This window comes from Mesoplodon bidens (genome assembly GCF_964165515.1).
Source record: "Mesoplodon bidens genome assembly, contig: HAP1_SCAFFOLD_116, whole genome shotgun sequence".
NCBI lineage: Eukaryota > Metazoa > Chordata > Mammalia > Artiodactyla > Ziphiidae > Mesoplodon > Mesoplodon bidens.
This window is the reverse complement of record NW_027672444.1, coordinates 564,411-585,545: the sequence shown is the minus strand read 5'-3', so window position 1 is coordinate 585,545 and position 21,135 is coordinate 564,411. Positions and strand designations below refer to the sequence as shown.

Sequence of the window (21,135 nt, the reverse complement as noted above, 5' to 3'; positions counted from 1 at the left end):
CTACTTGCCCTCCTTCACTTACCCTGTCATTTATAACCTTGCAACCAAGTGATGAGTAAAGACAACGATCATAGAGCTCTCTCAGGTTAATACTGCCACAGCTACATTCCCACTTGGTGCAATTTTAAGATTTGGACGTTTGGAAATGTGAGATCCTTTCCCAAATCTTTGGCTCACTCATTCTGTTATTCTCACCCCTTAAAAGGATGCAACCCATTTCCAGGATCATGATTTCCCTTTTTTTTTTTTTCCCATGTTTTTTTAAAGCTAATATTGTGTGTCCTTATGTTATGGGCCACCTTGGATCCTTTATGGAAACATGTGAACATATATTAAAAAATAAAAAAGTAAAATATGGCCCTACAGCCACACCGGGATTTCATTGCCCTGAGAGAGGAGTTGGGGTGCATCAGTGACTTCCACGAAGCCTATACTTTCAAACAGGCTCCGGGCCAGCCAGTTTCCGGCTTCAGCAAGGAGAATGTTCCAGCGGTAACCAACAAGGAGAACCTGGTGACGCCGGTCTCGACTGCATTCCTGGAGCCGACCCTGGGGAGCGACGGCTCTGCGGTCACGTTCGGGAAAACCCAAGAGGATCCCAAACCATTTTGCGTGGGCAGTGCCCCACCGAGTGTGGACGTCACCCCCACCTACACCAAAGACGGAGCTGACGAGGCAGGATCAACCGATGGCAAAGTTCTGAAACCGAAGCCATCTAAGCTGGCAAAGAGAATCGCAAACTCCGCTGGTTACGTGGGTGACCGGTTCAAGTGTGTCGCTACCGGACTGTACGCAGACTCCCGTCAGCTCAGTCGGGAGGAGCGGGCATTGCAGGTGAGCCCCCACCACCCGAATTTCAGGAGCCTGACCAGTTGTCAGGTTTTTTTAATGTGTGAAGAGGAGGGGGCCGGGGGTATGATAGGGCAGGACACTGGGCTGATTTGGTTAATGAAGCTTAGGATAATTTAAATGTTTGAAATGTGTCCAGTAAGGGGACGTAAGTGGATACTTTAAGTTATTCTGTAGATTTTAAGCGAACTCCACTCGAATGCTGATAACGGAAGTTTTTTTTTTTTTTTTCTTTTTGCGGTATGCGGGCCTCTCATTCTTGTGGCCTCTCCCGTTGCAGAGCACAGGCTCCGGACGCGCAGGCCCAGCGGCCATGGCTCACGGGCCCAGCCGCTCCGCGGCATATGGGATCCTCCCAGACCGGGGCACGAACCCGTATCCCCTGCACCGGCAGGCGGACTCTCAACCACTGCGCCACCAGGGAGGCCCGGAAGTTTTAATTATTGCGAAGGATGTCTAAAAGACTGCATGACATTTACCTATCAATCGCTTTGATTTCTCTGCCGTTACTGTACGTTAACAAATATACCTAAAAGCGCTGCTTAGAATGCCTTACGTGATACTTGGTGGAGGTGTGTAGCGGCCGCATGTCTGTGAGATTCGTGCAATTTTTTTTTCCACCCAAAAAACAAACAAACAAACAAAACAAAAACACAAACCTTGCTTAATGGGATAGAGTATGTATTTAACTTGCTAGTGAATGATAGATGTTGTATAGGAATTTCCTTAAGATATTTTACTTTTAATTAAAACACAAATAAAGCCAAATTGTTTTGCAATGTTAAGAAAAAAATTGGTTTATGCTTATAAAAATGGCTGAAGTTATCTAAATGATCCATTGAGTGCCCATTTTAATTACATAGATGGAAGGATTACAAGAGGACAGTATTTTATGTCTACCCGCTGCTTACTGTGAGGTCAATTCTTCAAATTTTTATTACTAGAATCTTCCATAAACCTTTTGAGTTAAATTTCATTTCCAAATATACAAAGGGAAGTTTGTGGGCCATGGTCGTCTTTATTCACTGTGCATTTGTTTTCTTTTCTGTTGTGTTTTTGTTTCGCTTTCTTTGTGTCGTGTTTTTGTTTTGTTTTATTTACCTTCGAAAGAGAATGTCTGTCTGTATGCCACAGTGTATGTATGGCTATACATACACACCACATATATCTCTACATACGTATGGCTTTACGAATAAAGAGTGTGTGACTAGTTACACATAGACACTCTTACATTTTTATCGTTCAATTTTAAAATATCTCAGTTGTATCATAAATTGTGGTTGGTTTTGGGCAAACTTTTCTTTGAAGATACCTTCCTTTAAGGTAAGGGCAGTGAAATAGCTTTGGTGGTAAGGTGTGTCTTTTTTCCATCTCCGTTCTCTTTGTAGCGTGCAGTGATGCGCTTCTCAGAGTTGGAGATGAAAGAGCGAGAAGGTGGCCACCCCACGACCAAAGACTCCGAGGTGCGCAAATTCAGCCCCGCTGACTGGGAAAGGCTGAAAGGAAGTCAGGACAAAAAGCCAAAGTCGGTCACCCCGGAGGAGGCCATTGCCGACCAGAACGACAGTGAGAGATGTAAGTGAACCCAGGCGGCTCGCGTGTGGTACCACGTCGGTGGGAACGGGGCGGTTCCGCTCCCAGTGCCGAGGGAGGTGAGAGGAAGCAGTATGCTTCCGACGGCCCAGCGTCTGGGTGCTGGCTGTTCGGAGAACGGGCTGCTCTGGCCACCCTTCCCAGCTGTGGATTGCAAGGCTGGTTGTCCTTTGGAGCGTTGCGGCATCCAGGAGTGAAGCACCTATGAAATGCTGTTTCCTGGCACGCGTCTCCTTTTTCCGGAGCAATGCTAGTCCTGTAGTTAGTAATAGTCTGATACAGTAGAGCAGAGGAATGGCAGTGCAGGACCTCCGGCGTAGCAGGTATGTGTTCTGTTGTGTAGCAGGTACGGACACGGGTTTTTGGTAGCAGTGGGATGACACTTGCAGCCAGAGCCAGACCCTCCAGAGTGACAGTCTCCTGTGGGAGGGAGTGGAGAGTACTCGGACTCTCCCTCCAGAGGCAGAGGTTTCGTTCAAGTGCGATGAGGGCTGATGAAGGCCCCAGAGAGATGAGCATCATTGTGTTCTGTGGAGGCTCGTTTGCAGTCATGAGGAGCTGACACCACGCTCCCAGGCCGTGGGATCAGCGAGGCCGTTCTTCCCACCAGACGGGCTGTGTTCTGTTCTGGAGGCCGAACTGGAGAGAAAGCTCGTGTTGGCCTCGAGTCACACTCTGCGGTCCCCTCGGCTGCTCCCCCACTGGGGTTGACTTCGGGCTTTGCCCTCGAGACTTCCTGGGCTAATGAGATGCGTTGGCAGCAAGTGGAGGTCTTTCTCCCGCTTTCTTCAGTGTGCGTGCTTGTGGCCTGTGGCCTGCAGCCTGCTCCGGACCCCAGAAACCTCACCGGTGATGGTGAGTGAGGGCACCTAGGTGAACGTCGAGGACAGGGTGGGCGTGCAATCCTCCTGAGACGGGACAGTCGGGGGTGGTGGGCACGTTTGGGAGGCCCAGGCCCTTGGACCCAGTCGTAGGGTCGGCGTTGGCCCGCACGCTTAGGTCGTGGGTGCCTGATCCAGTTCGGGAAAATTGTGGTCAGCAGCAGCGTGTGCTTCTCTCTGCTGCTTGGAGCACTGCCCTCCCCCAGCTCATCTTTGGGGTCAGACAAAGGCCTGTGGCCAGGGTTCTGGGTAAGCCACACCGGGACCGGTGTGTCCCACGTGGCTCCCGTAGAAGGGGATTTCTGGGGCTAGTCAGTGGCGGCCTTACCCGAGGGATGGGGCTCTTGATGTGCCTGGAGTAGACGATTCCGAGCTCCTCCCCCTCGGGATTGGAATGAAAAACGGAGGGTCCAGGCCACCCTGGAGTGAAGCAGCAAGAAGGCCTCCCTCCTTGCCTGTGCTCACAGCTGACACGCAGCCCTTACCCTCCTGAGTGGCCTCATAACTCAGCTCCTAGGGAAGTTTCTCAGAGAGATGTGGTAAAAGTGGGCAAGGCCAAGTTCACGGGGATGCACTTTTCTGAGGAGGGAATCTGCCTGTTGCGGGTGGATGGTGAGGGAGGCTGGAGGAAGGGAGCGGGCAGTTAACCGGCCTCGAGTCTTCTCGCCCTTTTCTCCAGCAACGTGGCCAAACCCAGGGTGGCCGCTGCCCTTCATGTCTCAGTGGCCTCACCCACCCTTCTTCCCAGAGACGTTAGTGTGCGTCCTTGCCAGTCTTTCCTGCTGACCGTGGAGACGAGAACTCGGTGTGGCTGATGGGGAGCAGGGCCTGAGCCCCAGATGATTCCGAAAGCCCCCTCCCCCCACCGCCTGCCTCCAATCTCAGACCGACCGACGGGTCTCTTCCTGGAGCACCCGGGACGTGGCCCAGTGAGCCATGAATCGCCACCATGGGAGGGCAGGAGAAGGGTTGGGGAAGGTGAGGGGCTCCGTTTGAAAGGTTGGGGCAATGGAGGTGGGTTCCCCACCCACCCTCTGTCTTGTAGAGACGTGGGGTTTGTAAATAGCTGGTCAGGAAAGGTCACCTGAAGGGGCCACTGTTCTTACTGCAGCCTCCACGTCCAAGGCCCAGCAGGTGTTCATTCCATTCAGCTGGATATGAACGGGCCTTCTTGTTCTTGGGCCATCACGTCTTCAGCTGATATGGGCTCAGGTCCTTCTCATGGGTGTCGGTGTGGCCGAGAGCCGAGCTGTGAGCACATGGGAGCTGGGGCGGGGATTTGGGGCGGGCATGGGTCCCAGAGAGGGTCCAGGACGCCTTCAAGATGCCTTCCCCCTTCTGAGGCAGCCCCTACCCATGGAGGGCCCAGGAGCTTCTAAGGTGGTGGGTGCTGTTTGCACGGCCCTGGTTGTCCTGGCGCGGGTGCATCTTGTTGCTAGGGGTTGTTTAAAAAAAGGAATTAACTTGAAAACACAGTGGCCGAGATACTCATTTATTCTTTATGATCACATGGGTGGCTGAGTGAAATTTTTATTTTGGAAGTTCACCAAATGAGTTTGGAGGTTCCTCAGACTTGGAAGTTCATCACTAGGAACCCTCAGTGGCATTTGAAGATGGGGCGGGGCAAGGAGGCATTGGTCCCTTCCTTCTCAAACTTGGAGTAACCATCTCCCTTGCGAACCACTTGGCTGGGACAGGCCTAGGTCCTGCTCAGTGGCAGTGCCTGGCCAGGAGCTGGAGGAAGGCTCAGTCAAGGGGCTTCATGAAACTTCTTTGCTCAGGGAACTTCTCTTCCAGCTGAGCACCTGCACGTTTGTAAACTACTTTGGAACAGAGATCCCCTGCACTCCTTCTGTAGCGGGTGTAACTTTGAACAAGGTTAGCCCTGACTGGAGGTGCTATTACAGTTAAGCTACAGAGAAGGGGATTTTAATCCTGGGGAGCCTTGCAGCGACTCAGAACCCTCTCACCTTGTTTAGGCCTCACTGGGCATGGCTCAACAGTGGTGAGGGTGCTTTGTTGCCACAGTGACTTGTAAATGTTGCTGTGGTGATGCTTCTGTGAGGTGATGCTATGGTACAACCATAATGAATTTGGGATATATGTGCTGTGAGTCATAAGACCATGCTGCAGGGACCACGTTCACATCTTGCTTAGACTGGGTGACCAAGGGCACATGGCTTCCCACTTTTAGAAGGGCCAAAAGTAGCAATGATGGCAAAGCCTGATGGTTAGGATCCCCGTGCATCTATTTATCTCCCCATCTCTTTTGCCCTCAAGGGTCATCCTCGTGTGGGTCGTGGTTAGAACAGTCTTTGAGAAGCTCCAAGTGACACGGAGCCTCTACCCCATAGCTGGTGGCCATGGGCATCTTGAGCAGTCGGGGTGGGTGTCCTTCAGGGTTATTACTGGCCTGGGTAAGGTCACACTAACGTAAGGTCTTGGGGGGCCTTAGCTGAGGGGAATTGAGATCTTTGCCCTAAAAGGCTCTGGGGTTGGGGGAAGGGTGGATGGACCTAGTTTGGAAAAAGAAACTTTCAACTTGGACATGGGGGTTCTTAAGGTAGCCCTTCCATCCCTCCATGGATCCCCTCCCACGGAGCTTTTAGGGAAGGCTGATTGGACCAGAGAAGTCCAATGGTGTAACCAGCAGGGCTCACCTCTTAAAATTTCCTACATTTCAGGCCTGAGATTCAGGCTGGTCTGAAAGTCTTGGCATCTTTTGGTTAAAGGGATTTTTCCAGCCTTTCTCTGTGCTGAGCCCGGCCCGTGATTATGAAGCCCACCCTGGAGGGAGGCTAGCAGTAACATTCCCACTTTTTTTTTTTTTTGCGGTATGCGGGCCTCTCACTGTTGTGGCCTCTCCCGTTGCGGAGCACAGGCTCCGGACGCGCAGGCCCAGCGGCCATGGCTCACGGGCCCAGCCGCTCCGCGGCATGTGGGGTCTTCCCAGACCGGGGCACGAACCCGTGTCCCCTGCATCGGCAGGCGGACTCTCAACCACTGCGCCACCAAGGAAACCCAACATTCCCACTTTACAAGTGAAGGGGGCCGAGTTGTAAAGCGGCGCCATTCCTGCCCGAGTGTTTAAGAGGGTCACAGAGCAGCCCGAGTGAGAGTTGCAGCACGCCGTCTTCACCGGGCCTGCGGTAGCCTGGGCTGCATCACCCGTAAGCACAGGCCAGGAGTTTGGGGTTTCTCCTGCTGCCATGGCAGGAGACCCTCGCGGTTGGGGTGATTCCACCATTCCGGCAAGACTAGATGGGGATCTCTCCCACCTTGGGATACCCTTGAAGAAAAGCTAAGTGTGTTCCACCCTTGAGAACACAGGTCAGGCTAGCCCAGGCCAGGGTGAGGTTCATCCCCACAACTGGCTGCCATTAAATGCTGGGAATGCTCCCAAGAGAGGCTGATCAGGGAACCAGCCTGCTGAGCAGAAGTGGGAGTGATACTTGAAGTGGTCTAGGGAGAGGAGGAGGAATGCGAGCAGCATGTGAGGGGTGTGTCCATGATTTCATCTAGAAAAACGGGCTGTGGGAGCTTAGCTCAGGTGTTAACGAAATACCAAACTCATACACCCACCCCCACCCCCGGCCGGTGATGGACACAGGGTCATCTTCGGGGAACTCTTTAACAGCACAGTGATCATTATGGAATTATTTGTGTGTTAGAAACAATGTGACTAGCAAAGCAGTTGAACTGTTTCTTTGGCTAGAGCAAAAGTGAGGAGTGATGTTAGGCTGGGGTGATTGGAGGAAAAGCCCCAAGTGGATGCTAGATTGAGCAGAGGGGCAGGAGCAACACAGGCGGAGCTGAGGTGTGAGTACTTCAGCCCTGCCCGCCGCACCCCCCCACCCCACCCCCACGAAGGGGGTTGGAGTCTTGTCTTTGAAATGTCCTTAGATGCTTGTTGCCTGGGAAGGAAGGCGTGGAGACGTGCCAGGTGGGTGACTGGTGTCACTGTGGGCCTTCTTCCTAGACAGGAAATAGGAGCAGCCCCTCGATGGCAGTGAAATGCTTTCCCCCCACGGGTGTGGAAAGAGGACAGACGGACTTGTAGCAATCTGGTTGAGTTCTTTGAAATTGCCCTTGACCCTTGTGTGTGCACCAGGAAGCCTTTCCTTTCCCTTTGCCAGGCTCCTCTTGCCTTGGTCTCCCCAGCTTCTCAGCCTCCCACCATTCTTTCCCTACCCTTTTTCTTCACCCTCGCCCCTGCTGACCCAAGTGAACATTGGTGCTATGTCTGTGTAGATGGCAGTTGGGGGCTATTTGGTCTCTTGATGACATCAGCCTTTTTTGTTGACTAGGAGCTGTTTCCATAGTCATTTGTAGCTCTGCCCTGATTGGTTGGATCTTACTGTGAGGTCACTCACCCCCCGTTGTAGCTCTGCCCTGATTGGTTGGATCTTACTGTGAGGTCACTCACCCCCCCTTTAAAAGTAAGCCACCTTGGAGAGTTAAGCAGTTAGGGAGTGATCTCACATGCCTATAGACGGATGGTGTAGATGCCTCACCTTGACCCTTGAAGGATGGATTGTGAGTGGGCTACGCGCCTCATTTTCTGCTTTCTTTGCTGGTTGTGTTCAGCTGTCCTTCCTTTGGGACGTCTTTCTGAGGGTTTTGTGCTTCTGGCGTGTGAGGCCCCTGGTCTCCAAAGGGGGGTGGTCTGTTGGTAGCAGATTGCCTTGGGCGTGGGGGTCCTGCCTGCTCCTGGTGACCTTTGTTCCCTCCTTTCCGGGTTGTCTCCCCTCCCCTAGGGGAGTGTTATGATGGAAGCAAACCTGACCGCTTTGAAGCCCCAGAAGACAGTGATCTTCCTGAGGATATGGACACGGAGCCCCCCAGAGAGTCCCCCGCCGACCAGGCGGCCCCGGACGCGTCACGCAGCCCCACCCTCCGGCTGAACAGAAAGCGCAAGGTGTCTGGCAATAGGAACCACACTGAGACCACTGTGCTCCCGGAGGACTCTCTGCTGAAAGCCAAGCGGAGACGGGTCTCCAAAGGTGAGCTCGGTTTGGCTTCGGGCCCGCAGGGCACCCTACAGAAGTCCTGGAGCGGAGCAGTGGAAAGTTCCAGTCCCACCCTGGATCCCTGGGGGGAGCCACTCACACCTCCCCACCCCCCACCCCCATCCCACCCCCCACCCCCCCAAAGCCAGGTGGCGGGGCTGGAGCCCAAAGGTGGCCAAAGGCAAATAGACCCCCTCCCGAGACTTGGTGACAAGTTCCAGCCAACACAGTGACCACACCCCTCCCCTCCCCCACCCCTGTTAGTGATGTGTAAGACAGTTTGTTCCCCGCACCACCACCCCCGCCCCGGGGGGCTTCTTCATTAATTTGTAGTTATTTCTCCATTAGCTGACTGGCCTGAGAGGGAAATGACAAACAGTTCCTCTAACCACTTAGAAGAGCCACATTATAGTGAGCTGACCAACCTGAGGTGTGCATTGAATTAACAGGGCTCCATCCCAGAAAGCAGCGCCGCTTGCTGCACCTTAGAGAACGGCGGGAGCAGAGAGCAAACCTGGCCGGCAGGGCAGGAAGGAAGTGACCCAGGCGGTTCAGCCTGCGGTCACCCCCCAGGGCAATAGCATCTCCGAAGAGAAACCTGGCAGGAAAAGGGCAGAGGCCAAAAGCAACAGCAGCTGGTTGGAGGAGTCCCTTAAATGCAGTGACAATGAACAAGGATACGCACGGGGCGGGGGGCGCTCCTGGAGGGTGGATCACCCGCCCTCTGTGGGAAACGGCCCTGGAGGGGACCTGAGCGCCATCCAAGTTGACAAGAGTAGCGTGTGGCGAGCGGGGAGTTTTCTTCCTGAGGTCCTTTCAGCCTGCACACTTCCTTATGGAATGGACAGTGAGGCGGGAGCTCGACTTCCTGGGCTGCTCCTCATCACCCAGCCCGCGGCTGGGCAGGAAGGGAAGTCTTGGGTGACCCCGGGCGCTTGTCAGTGCCCTCTTTCCAGCCTCAGGCTGTCCCCAGTCGCCCTGTCCCGAGCACCCAGGCCCCCCACGGGTGGGGACGGGAGCGCACGAAGGGCTGGCTTCTGCCCTCTCTTGCGGCCCTTTGAAGCGACTTGCCATTTGGCGTTTCGTGGGTTAGCCTATTTGCCGGTTGAATGTGGGATGATTAACATATTAGCACTTTGAAAACATAATTGGTATATCTTTAAAAACTGAAGCTGCTCCAACGATCAGTGCTAACAATGGGCTTTTCTTTCCTCACCGGCTACAACTGTGTAACGCCCGCTGCTTCTCCCCCTGACAGATGTGCTGTGCATGGACGAAGAAATGGATTGGCAGCCTTCGCCCCTGCTGCAGAAATACACCGACAACAGCGAGAAACCATCCGGGAAGCGACCGTGCAAAACCAAGCATTTGATCCCTCAGGAGCCCAGGCGGGGCTTGCCGCTGCCAGGGGACTCCTAGGTGGACAATGCGGATGGCAAGGTACCTCTTGCCCCTGGCTCTCCCCCGCCCCCCGGGCCCATGCAGGCACATCCCGCCTGCCTGCTTCTCTGCTTCTGGGGACAAAGCTTTCCTTTTCCTGAACCCCTCCCCCCAAAACGTCCCTGCCCCTTCCTAGGGGACGTGTCTCCTGGGTGGTGGTGAAGTTTCCAGCTAGTAAAAATGCAACCCCTTCCTCGCGCCCCGCCTCCCCCAGACTGAGAGGAGGAAAAGTGCTTTCCTCCACTCAGGTTTGTAACTCAGGGAGGAGGCGAACCAGGCGGGTGGAGGAAGGACAGCCTGAAATGTGTGCGCTGCCTGGTTTCGTGATAGGTGACCGTCCGGAGATTTTGAAAGCGGCCTGAGCCCAGTTCCGGCTATGATCTTTCGCCGGCCAAGCAGGACCAGAAGGCCTTGGACTGTTTGCAGCAATTGTTACCAGCTTCCCAGGCCTCGCAGCTGACATGGTCAAGCTCCCCTCCAGAGACCACCCAGTCCCGCCCGATGCCACCGGAAGCGCGGAGACTTATTGTCAATAAGAACGCGGGCGAGACCCTCCTACAGCAGGCCTCCCGGCTTGGCTACGAGGTGAGCATCCTTGTGGGTGCCCCGGATCAGGATCCACCGGCTGCTGCTCCTTGGGTGGGGGACACACTGGCTGGGGATGGGGGGCGGGTCTCAGAGCCCAGCCCCCTCCACGTGGCGGGCTGGGCTGGGTGTTCCAGCAGGGTGTTTGCGTTGGCTCCCGCTCACACTGCGGGCTCTTTGGTGGCTTGTTCAGTCGTGGTGTGAAAAGAAAGGCAGGCCTCTCTGATGTTCCGTTCCCGTTCAGGCAGGCAGGCTGCTTCGGCCAGTCTGGCTCACTTATCTCTGATATAAAATCTGACCTAACCCAGGGCTTGGCGACCAGGGGAATTTTAATGAGCCCTTTTGGATTCTGAATAGCAAGAAGGAGAGTAGGAGAGTAGTTATTAGCTCTACTAACTTGTGCTGTTTGGGGCAGAGTGATGCCCCTGTGGGGTAGCGGGTGGGAAGTGTCTGTGCAGAGTAGGGGTGGGAGTGGGGCAGACCTGAGCAGTCTCTTTCTGAGAGGGCACGGGAGCCGAGGGCTGATGGGCGGGGAGCAGGGCTTGAGCCTTGCACAAAACTCCCTGTCCACACTGCTGTATCCCAACCCAGCACGGCTGATGACAGTGATGGCCTCTATTGCCAGAGCAACATAGAAAGATAGCTGATATCTGCCTAAGCCCGTGTGATCTGTAGTAACTCCTTTCACCCTTTTAACATGTTCACTTGGGAGTAACGCGTACTAGCCCACTCTCGGATGAGGAAACTGAGCCTCAGAGGGGTTAGCTGATACCCGTACAGGTAGCAATCCAGCAGTGCTCCACAGCCCACCACGCTCCTCAGCAAGACTGGCTCACACTGGAATTGCCCTTTTTACAGTTCAAAACCTCTGTGAGACAGATGACTCTCCATGCCCTGTGCAGTTCCCCCACCATACTTGTCAGTAGCAATTGTGATGTAATAGCCCACAGGGCAAAGGCATTTTTCTGTGCTGGCATCAGCCCTCTGGGAGTTGAATGGTGACAGTAAAACGCGGTTCAGCAGGCTGAGCGTGGAGGTGTGGCTGAGCACTGGGGTGGCAGGACCCAGGCTGGCCCGGAGCCCTGGCGCCCACACCCTCAGCCAGCTCTGTGCCCCTGTCCCCCGTCTCCCGTCGTGTCCCCCCACCCCGGTCCATAGTGCCGTGAGCCCTTGGAAGTGTGCCTGCCTTGGCCTTAAGGCATGACTGTGGGTGGGAAGTTGGAAGCACTAGGGCTATGCTTAGTTTGGGGTGTTTTGTTGTTGTTGTTGTGGGTTGAATGTGCTGTTGTTTATATCTACACGTCTCTTGGAGACCTCTCCATTAGCTAGAGAGCACTTTGTGGTAGTTAGCGCAGTTACTTGCAGGTGAAGTCCAAGGAGCACCCAGTTGGTTTCCCAAGAGCTGAGAGCGGGCGCCTAGGAGGACAGAGCAGATGTTGCACATAGTGTTGAGCTAGACCCCCCCGTGGTTGAGAAGATAGTCTCCTTGCTTCCAGCAAACGCTGGAGGTGGGGGGGAGACCCCTAACCCCAACTTTTGGGTTAGGGTTGAGAAAGTAGACTCCCGCTTCCAGCAAATGCTGGAGATGGGGGGGGCGGGGTGCTGCTGCACCCACCGTGGAGGGCGGGGCTCCGAGCCCCACCTGTGAACTTGGCATCATTTCCAGCAGCCTCCCTTTGGGACCAGAGAGGTCAAAAGACCCTCGTTGGTCCTCTAAGACAGTTTCCATTTTGGTTTGGTGGCTCTGAGGCCTGGACCAAGGGGCACTTGATCCATCCTTTTTTAGGCTACCTGGCCTTTGATTGCACAGGAAGCCTTGGGAATGTTTACGGTGGGATTTGTTTTTTTCTTCAAATGTAAATTTCAATATGTAGATTCCACACATCACCAGTGTTGATGCTGAACATTGTGACAAGTAGATGAACGCTTTCAACTTTGAATCCAACTTTCTGGGATTTCTCTGGGCAGAATTTTAAATGTTGGGATGATGGCCCAGTTGGGAGATGTGGCAGCTTCAACCTTTTCAAATTGAAGGACAGTTTGCTTAAGCAGATAAGGGTGTGGTTTGGGAGGGTTTTCCTGAAGTTTTGTCTTCAGCATTCTTGGTTATTTTCTTCTGCTTAGCCAAAGATACCATGTGCAGTATAAAGGCTGTCTGAGCTTTATGTCATGATAATGTGGTTCTGGAAGTTTAGAAACACACTCTGGCTTCAGATCCGCGTTAAATAGATCACTTGCGTGGCCAAAGACCTCAAACCTTTCCCTCCTGGGAAAAAGGCTTCTATTTCTTAGGCTAAAACGCTAGTGTGCAACCACATGCTTGTGCCTTTAGCGGTGATGGTTAAATTTTCTATGAATTGAATAAGTCATGTTTTTTAAAAAGTTAATGAGGCATTTAATTAACTCACAACGTCGGGCTTATGGCCTTTATGGTTACATTTTGCGGGTAGTGGCATTCGGCTTATAGCCGCTGAACAGAGAGCTGTCCGACAAAAGCAGTTTGACTTTGCTCTGGAATGGCTGGGCTGCCCTTCAGACACTCCCGTTTATTTCTAGCGGAGAAAATAAACCAAGGAATGTGTTGCGTCGACAGACTCGCCCTGCCTCTTCACCTTTCAGTTAGAGAAAGTGCTGGTGGCGACGGTTGCCATCCATTTAGAGGCCATCACCCTCTTAGCTAGGAGAGTGTAGTTAGCCCACTTGACCCCCAACAGAGAAGGCCTGTGGGGTGCTCGTCACAGCTGGATTGCATCCCTCTAACTGGGGCCCTCTGGGGCCTTTTGAATCTTCCCAGCTGACCAGGTACCAAAGACCTGAGTTTTAGGTCTAGTACTTCATGTTAATTGAACTTGGGGTTTAATATCTCTAGGCCTCAGTTTCCAAGTGTTGAATGAGGATAGTACTACCTTCCTTTCCTGGTAGCTCCTGGGTTCCTGTGGGTGACAGAAGACGTCCTCATCTGGGGAATGAGAAGCACTGTGTAAACAGTGGGATCAACGTGGTTGAGTTAGGACAGCCCATGGCAAAAAGTCTGACCTGGCCGTGGGGCTACTGCTGCCTTTGCTGCCATCTTCCAGGAGAAGAGAGTTGACTTACCCACCAGCTTGGACGGCCTTTCATTTCTAGGTACCCTTGAATCTGCCCTAGTAGTGATGAAGGTTTCCAGGTGAAGGCCATGATTGTCACAGCAAATAAACCCTGGGTTGAGTAAATTGATGTGTGCATAGCAGTTGGTGGCGTTCAGACCTGATCCCAGAGCCACGTGACAGGGCCTCTCCGTGGCTGGCGCACACAACTCATTAGCTTGCAGCCGTCCACTCAAGTCTGGCTAGTGAGGGCCTGCTAAAAGAGCAGCAGCTTCATGCGGTATCCTGGATACCAGGGCTCGGGGCAGGTGGCCTGGGAGCCCAGAGGATTGTGGGCTTTCTGGCAGGTTGGGATGTAAAGGGAGAAATGCATTCGTGGGCGTGCCTTTTCTCTTCCTCCTCTTGTTTTGGAAGGGAGCTGCTGCAGTGACCTGAAGTAACAGGGCACCAATGGCCAGGTTTACCAGCATGCCCCATTAGGTTCACGTGGTAAGCAAATGGAACATTCTAGTTCGCTCCCAAGTGAGTGGTCACCTTTGATTGGCGTGTCCTCCAAAGGGCATAAAAGGTTTTACAGAACCCATCTCGCACTTATGGGCGGCTAGAATGACCCCCGTTTTAGGTTTAACAGATGAGTTACCTGAGAGATGTCACAAGGAGGCCTGTTCTGACCCCATCCCATCCCCCCTTACCCAGCAGACCATGTGTTGGGCCACATGCACGTTCTGCCTACTCCCAGCTCTCAGAACCTGACGGCTCTCTGCTGGGCACGACTTACCCAGTATAAACAGTATAATGTGTTTTCTGGTGGCAAATGCTTTCGATGTGTCTGAAAACTTTCTTAAGGTAATAAAACATTGAATAAGTTCCTGCTCTGCTTACTGGGAGTGGTTCATATTAATATTTTAACAAGCCAAAGAAATAAGGTTAATAACAGTGATTCTAATGCACAGTGTTGACACAGAACATCTCCGGGGGCGGGGGTGAATGTTTTATTTGATTCTTGAAATGTGGAGGTTGCAGCCTGTGGTGTATCAGGTTCCTGTCATTAACTTGAGTAAATATGAGAATATTAGACTGATTCTGCCCCGAGAGGGTGGAGTGAGGCAAAATAGAGGGTGGGGTTATTGGAGGCATTTTGTGTCATTCCTCGAGGATGGAGGGAGAGAGCTTCTCTTTAACTCTACTTAACGTACAGACAAGAGCATCTGAGGCCCAGGTTCTGATTTGGGGTCTTAACAGGGGGCGCGAGGATGTAGCTGACCTGTGTGTCCCTGCTTCTCTAAGCTGGGGAATGTTCTCTGGCTGATTTAAGCTCTCTTTAAGTGTTGGTCATCCATACTTTTATCTAAACTTGTGTTATCGTCCACTGCCACTGACTGAACAGACCCATCAAGTGAGAATGGTCTGTGCTTGGCAATGTGTCATCTAAGATGTTAGCAGCTGTGACACTTCTGTACTGGTCACGTCGGCCCCTGGGCTGAGGGCTTTCATCGCTATCCGAATGCGTCCTCTCAGCAGCCCTGTGGAAGCTTGGAGAAGTTCAAGGGTAACTTGCCCATGGCCAGGCCACTGGTGCAGCAGAGCCTTAGACAACACTGTCTGCATCTCCAAGCCCTTCTCACACACTCTCACCCCCGACCAGGATGCTTGCCGCCTGCCCGCGCTATGGTGGGCTTTTGGCCCCAAGGATGTATGCCTTTGAAAGTGGGCACCGCCAAGCTATGGGGAGGTCACCCTTACAAGGTTCACTGTATGGTTGACTGATGGTATCTCCTCTCCTCTCCTCTCCTCTCCTCTCCCCGTAGGAAGTGGTCTTGTACTGCCTGGAGAACAAGATTTGTGATGTGAACCACCGCGACAACGCGGGTTACTGTGCCCTGCACGAGGCTTGTGCAAGAGGTTGGCTCAACATCGTACGACACCTCCTTGAATATGGCGCCGATGTCAACTGCAGTGCCCAGGATGGAACCGGGTCAGTGGCGGTCTTGCTCTTGGCCTGGCCCTGCTGGGGCATAGGCAGTGGTTCTCAGGGTGTGCGGGGAACCCCAGAAGGAAAGATGGAGAGTGAGTGCCATGTAAGCACACTGGTGGTGGAGTCCTCTAGAATGGAATCGGACAGATCTTTCTGGCAAATTTACATAGAACTTTAAAACTCTGTGACACTCTTATGGACAGAGGTCCCTGAAAATGTTGAGCCTGCATGAATAATCAGGGGTGTTCTCTTTTAAGACCCTGGACTCTTCACCAGCGTCTGTTGAATCTCACTCTTGAACATATATGTGAGTTGAAAGTTGCAGGAGTACAGACAGGTCCAGTGGCAACTGGCTTGATAGGACCTGCCGTGTCCACCCACATCCCCGGGCCTGGCCCCCACTCTGTCCTTGACCTCGGTTTATTGGCCAGAGGCCCAGGTCTGAGTCAGCCCAAGCATCTTCCTGGTTGTACCTGGGATGCCACCACGAGGCAGGGCACTGGGGCTTTCCTGACGGTCATAACATTAGCAAAACTGTAAGGTATTTGGTGGTTCGTGGTTTCCAAATCGCATCCTTTCTGGATGGGACTGCGGACAGTGTTCCTGACCCCAGCGGACACGGGCAGGAGGACTCTGTATCCTCCTGAGAACTCGCCCTGCCTGTCGACTGCTTCTGGGCGAGAGGGTTGATCACTCATCTCCAAGTTGGTTTCAGGAGAGGTTCCACTTTGCCCCCAGTTTCTTTGACAAACTGCACTTTTTGGGTTTTGTTTGTAATGGTATAACAATGGCTTGTTGTATCTGCTTCCGTGATGCTGGGATTCTTCCCCCCACCCCTCCGTACGTTACCTTCTTACAGTCTGTCACTATTTAAGTTCATTGGAAACGTTTTCATCTAGGCCTGAGTTCCTCCTTGGGCCATGCATTAAGAGAGATTTGCATTGAAGAATTAGGCCTGAGATGGTCCCTTCACCTGTCCCGTAAAGGGTTATGTGTTGAAATAACAGAGTAATTTGTCGCAGCGACCGTACACTCACCTCCTCGGTGAAATAGCGCGCCTACGAGGCTTGGCCGCACACGCTCGATTTTGCCCCGTGTCCTTAGAAGCAAGCGTCGCGTGCACGGGTGTAATCCCCCGCACCTCTCCTAGGCCTCTCCACGATGCTGTCAAGAATGATCATCTCGAAATTGTCCGCTTGCTCCTCTCCTACGGTGCTGTTCCTACCCTGGCTACATACTCAGGTAGAACCATCAAGAAAGTGAACCACAGCGAACTTCTGGAGAAGTTCTTAACAGGTACGGCAGAGGTCAAGACACGGTCTTGTTCAAGCATCTAGACGGTGACTTCACAGCCTTTCACCTGGGTTCCCCCTACCCCCACCCCCCCGTTTACTCTAAGTGACCCTTTACTGGGAAAAGCGGCCCAACGTTAGTCTGTCAAAGAAGAGATACGTACTTTGAGTTTTGCGAGGTGGGGGGCTGGAAAACTCTTAGCTAGCCAGGCTAGCTTTTGTTTGGCAGGCTGGGGTGGTGAGGCGGGCAGTCCCTCAGGAAGGCGGGTGGACGCGTGGGGAGGTTTCAGTCAGATACCTGGAGGCGTGTGCAGTGGGACTTGTCAGGAGGTGACACCAGCCCCAGCGTGAGATGTTCCCGAACTCCAGCAGCATTTGCCTCTTACCAGCAGGCGTTATCTTGTTTCTCTCTCTCTCTCTCTCTCTCCCCCTCTCTCTCCACACTGTTGAAATAACCTGCAGGCTCCTGACGACGGTAACCCCGGTTGCTCTTCGGAGTTCTCTGGCAGCTGTGTGTGTGGTGAGCAGCCTTGTTCGTTTCAGTTGGGCTTGTGGGGGTGGGGGTGGGGGTGGGGGTGGTGCTGTGAGCAGGGCTTGCTTGGGAAAGAATTTTTCCAGGGTCCTTTTTGGAGAACAGCTGGAATCTTGCTCCAGCTTACTGACCTCTCTCTTGTTTGCCCCCCCGGTTAGAACCAGATGATGAAAGTGGTTACGATGTTTTAGCAAATCCCCCAGGACCGGAGGACCAGGATGACAGCAACGAGGCCTATGGTGACCTATTGGAATCTGAATTTTCCGAAGACCCCGTTTTGCCGTGTTATAACGTCCAGGTGTCCGTCGCTCAGGGGTGAGCGTGGCCAGCGTGTGGTCGAGAGCCAGCCCAGCTGCTCTGTGGGGTGGCAGGAGTTAGAAATCCCCTTCAGCAGATGAGGGTGGATGGGTTGGGGGGTGAGTGAATTCCTCACCAAGTGTCCACCGACCTCACATAATGCAGTGGAACTTTTCCAGAAAAGTTTGGGGGATGGGAGGGCTCCCCAGCCAACTGCCCTCATTGGAACACACCCCTAGAGCCCAAAGGATACGGGAGTCAGCGACTGCAATTGCACAGTTTCAGTCACTAAACTCTTGGGGAAGGGATCCTCCCCAAACGGCTACCATAGGGGCCTTCCAAGGCGCGTGAGGTCCACGGGACAATACCGATGTGTACCCTCTTCTCGTATAAGATTAGAGAAAGCCGTATGTGGCACCTGGGATCTTATGTGTCTTCAGATTTGCTTAGATCGAGTCTTGTCCCCACAGTCGGGCCACTGTGCCCCATGACCAACCCTTCGGAGTGAACACATCAGGAAACCTTGCTCTGCTGTGTGTTGACCCCGGTGCTTAAGGAGTAGCATCCTCCTTGGACTCTGAGGCTGGGACCGTGTCTGCCTTTGTGGTGACATTGTATTCGGGATAGAGATGATAAAGCGTGGCAGGGTATCAGGAAGGATTGTACCACCTCCCTTCTCGAAAAAGCCTCACTCCCGGCAGCATTGAGGGGCGGGTTGGAGGTGTGGGAAAGGCAAGGAAAGCCAGGTGACCTCGAGTGTTTCTCATGCTCTCTCCGTGAGGGCCGGAGGAGAGGAGAAGTCAAAGAGGTGTTTGCCATCTCCCTTGGGTTGGCATACAGACTGGTTTTCCCCAGTGACTAGAACGGGGTGCACTTACTTGGAGAGGGGTGACCTGAGTTGTGGCCAGAGCCAAGGCAGCACTGGGGTGGCCTGCAACGAGGCTGGTTCAGGGGCGCTGCTCCTGCTTTTGTCTAAGTTGGCTGATCTGCCCTAGGTGGTCTCTTAACACATGCACATGAGTCCAGAGTTCCCCCGCTAGAAGTAGATCTTCCGGGCTTCCCTGGTGGCACAGTGGTTAAGAATCCGCCTGCCATTTCAGGGGACACAGGTTCGAGCCCTGGTCCGGGAAGATCCCACATGCCACGGAGCAACTAAGCCCGTGCGCCACAGCTAATGAGCCTGCACTCTAGAGCCCGCGAGCCACAACTAGAGAAAGCCCGTGCACAGCAACAGGCCCAATGCAGCCAAAAATAAATAAATAAAATTAAAAAAAAAAAAAAGTAGTAGATCTTTTAAGGACAGTGAGAAGTGGGGTGGGGGTGGGGTAATCAAAGTGGAAGTAGCAGGCCCTTTCACCGCCAGGAGACGGGTAGTTTATAGTTGGGAGCGCCTCTAATTTTGCCGGAAACTCAAACCACTGTCCTTTCTCTGGTGTAGGCGTCGTAACTGGCTGTTGCTCTCAGACCTGCTCAAGAAACTGCAAATGTCCTCCTGCATATTCCGCTGCAATTTTCCAAATGTGGAAATTGTCACCATCGCGGAGGCCGAGTTCTACCGGCAAGTGTCAGCAAGTCTCTTATTCTCTTGCCCCAAAGACCTGGAGTCCTTTAATCCGGAAAGTAAGGAGCTCTTAGATGTGGTGGAGTTCACGAACGAGCTTCAGACTCTGCTGGGCTCATCCGTGGAGTGGATCCTCCCCAGAGACCTGGACTCAGACGACGCCTGGTGAGCTCGCCGGGGCCCGCCGTGTACAGTGTGTCATGGTGTTAATCCTTGTACATATGTGTCCTAATACGACTATTTCTGTAAAGAAAGGACACGATGAGACACGACTCCAGTCGGAAGGACTTTGAAACATGTTTTTTTCTTTTTAAAATTTTAAGTCAGTTTTTATGAAGTTGTTAATAAAGTTTCTTTACTTTTCAATGTACACATGCTTCGGAATATGTTTGTTTTTACTCGGAACAATTGTTTCTTTTCTTTTTTAAGGAGAAAAAAAAAAAGGCAAAGGAGCTCCACACTTTGACTTAATTTCATACAAAGCTCCGACGACAGAGGCCATAACTGTTGAGAGTTGCTTTGGGGGCAAATTAAACCAGTAAAATTTTAAACTCTTCCTCCATATTAAAGGGATTGAATAAATTGGCCACTTTGGTGCACCTGTGTCCTGCGAATTGTCCAGTTGGAGATGGAGGTTTAGGAAGTGAGTTTCAGTCTTGTTTAAGTCTCTTCCCATCAGACTGGTGTCGTGATTTCCTACACACCATGTTACTTCCTGTCTACCTTTCCTTGGTGTTGTTCATGCCTGGATTATCTCCTGTACCTGCTCAAACCTTGGTCCATTCTCATTTGTACCATGGAAGTTTGTCATGCTGGATACTGTCAGAACTAATTTTACTTAAGTTTGTGTTAAGGTGCAAAGCACACGTTTTGTATATTTTCTGTTTTTTGTGTTTGTCTATATTTTATGGTTTCGCTTCAAGAAATATTATGGGAAGGGAAATAGCAAGATGTAAAGAGCAAAAAAGTCATCATTCTCTTTCAATTGTTAGAACATCTATCTGCAATCATAATTATGATGCACTGTGGTATGTGTTAAAATAGTAAATACATGTAACGTCCCGTAGGAGCAGCAAACTCTGGTGTTGGTGAGGGTGTGTCATGGAAGTAATCACAAAGCAGGTGACTGTTGGTTGGGGTCCTGAAACATTAGTGTGCCTTCCCTGTGTCCAGTAGTGGTCTGGAGGGGTCAGGAAGCCTGCCTTTGAATTTGAGGGAACAGAGGGTTTGAGGTCCTCTCTCTTCTATTGCTCTAGTACACTGCATAGCAGCAGTATACTGGGTTTACAGTTGACGTTTAAATCGCTGATTGATCATTAAGATTGGGATGTATCTTTGGAAATGAAAATAGGAAGAATCGTATGCTTTTTTTTTTTTTTCTTTTTTTTCCTATATCTGAAAAGGTATGTAGTACTTTGCTGAGTGGTTGGGAATAAAGTTTGCAGTATTCAGTGTATTCAGTTTTAGTATCTAAATAGAATTAAACTGTTGCTGTAAAGTGGAATAGCACTTTGTTATTGACAAGTTTTAGAATGCATCTGTTCGTCAATTACCTGTTTGGGAAGATTGTAGTTAATGATTTTGAGAATGTGGCTATAAACCTCCAACTGACTCAAGAAAAGCAAATAAGTCAAGATTGACAAATGTATAGGCTCTTCATCTTTTGTGTGTGTGGGTTTTTTTTTTTCCTTTTAGTTATTTGTCAAGGTATAAAGAATTCTATCACACTTAAGACAAGTTAAGTAAACGTCACGGGGTGTATTCTGACATGGCATGGAGCAGATCACATGGCCTAGATCTTAAAGGTGATTTTATGTTTAAACTTTCATGAAAACATATGTGATTGAAACACATTAATATATTGATACAGAGGGCAGTTAATTTTTGTCTTTTTGTGTGTGTGTGTGTGGTACTGTTGTGGCCTCTCCCGTTGTGGAGCACAGGCTCTGGACGCGCAGGCTCAGCGGCCATGGCTCACGGACCTAGCCGCTCCGCGGCATGTGGGATCTTCCCGGACCGGGGCACGAACCCATGT

General features: G+C 52.0%; 1 protein-coding gene across 1 annotated transcript; it reads left to right on the top strand.

The window, feature by feature from the left end:
• Positions 1–295: 295 nt before the first annotated feature.
• On the top strand, positions 296–19,269 carry LOC308610201 (BCL-6 corepressor-like; the record flags this gene model as incomplete). The annotated part of the gene is made up of 6 exons (XM_081259433.1): positions 296–834; positions 2,238–2,424; positions 8,081–8,326; positions 9,591–9,733; positions 17,424–17,557; positions 18,978–19,269. The coding sequence occupies exons 1-6, from the start codon at positions 355–357 to the stop codon at positions 19,267–19,269; spliced, it is 1,482 nt and encodes a 493-aa protein (XP_081115559.1). The 5' UTR covers positions 296–354.
• Between the last annotated feature and the right edge of the window lie 1,866 nt (positions 19,270–21,135).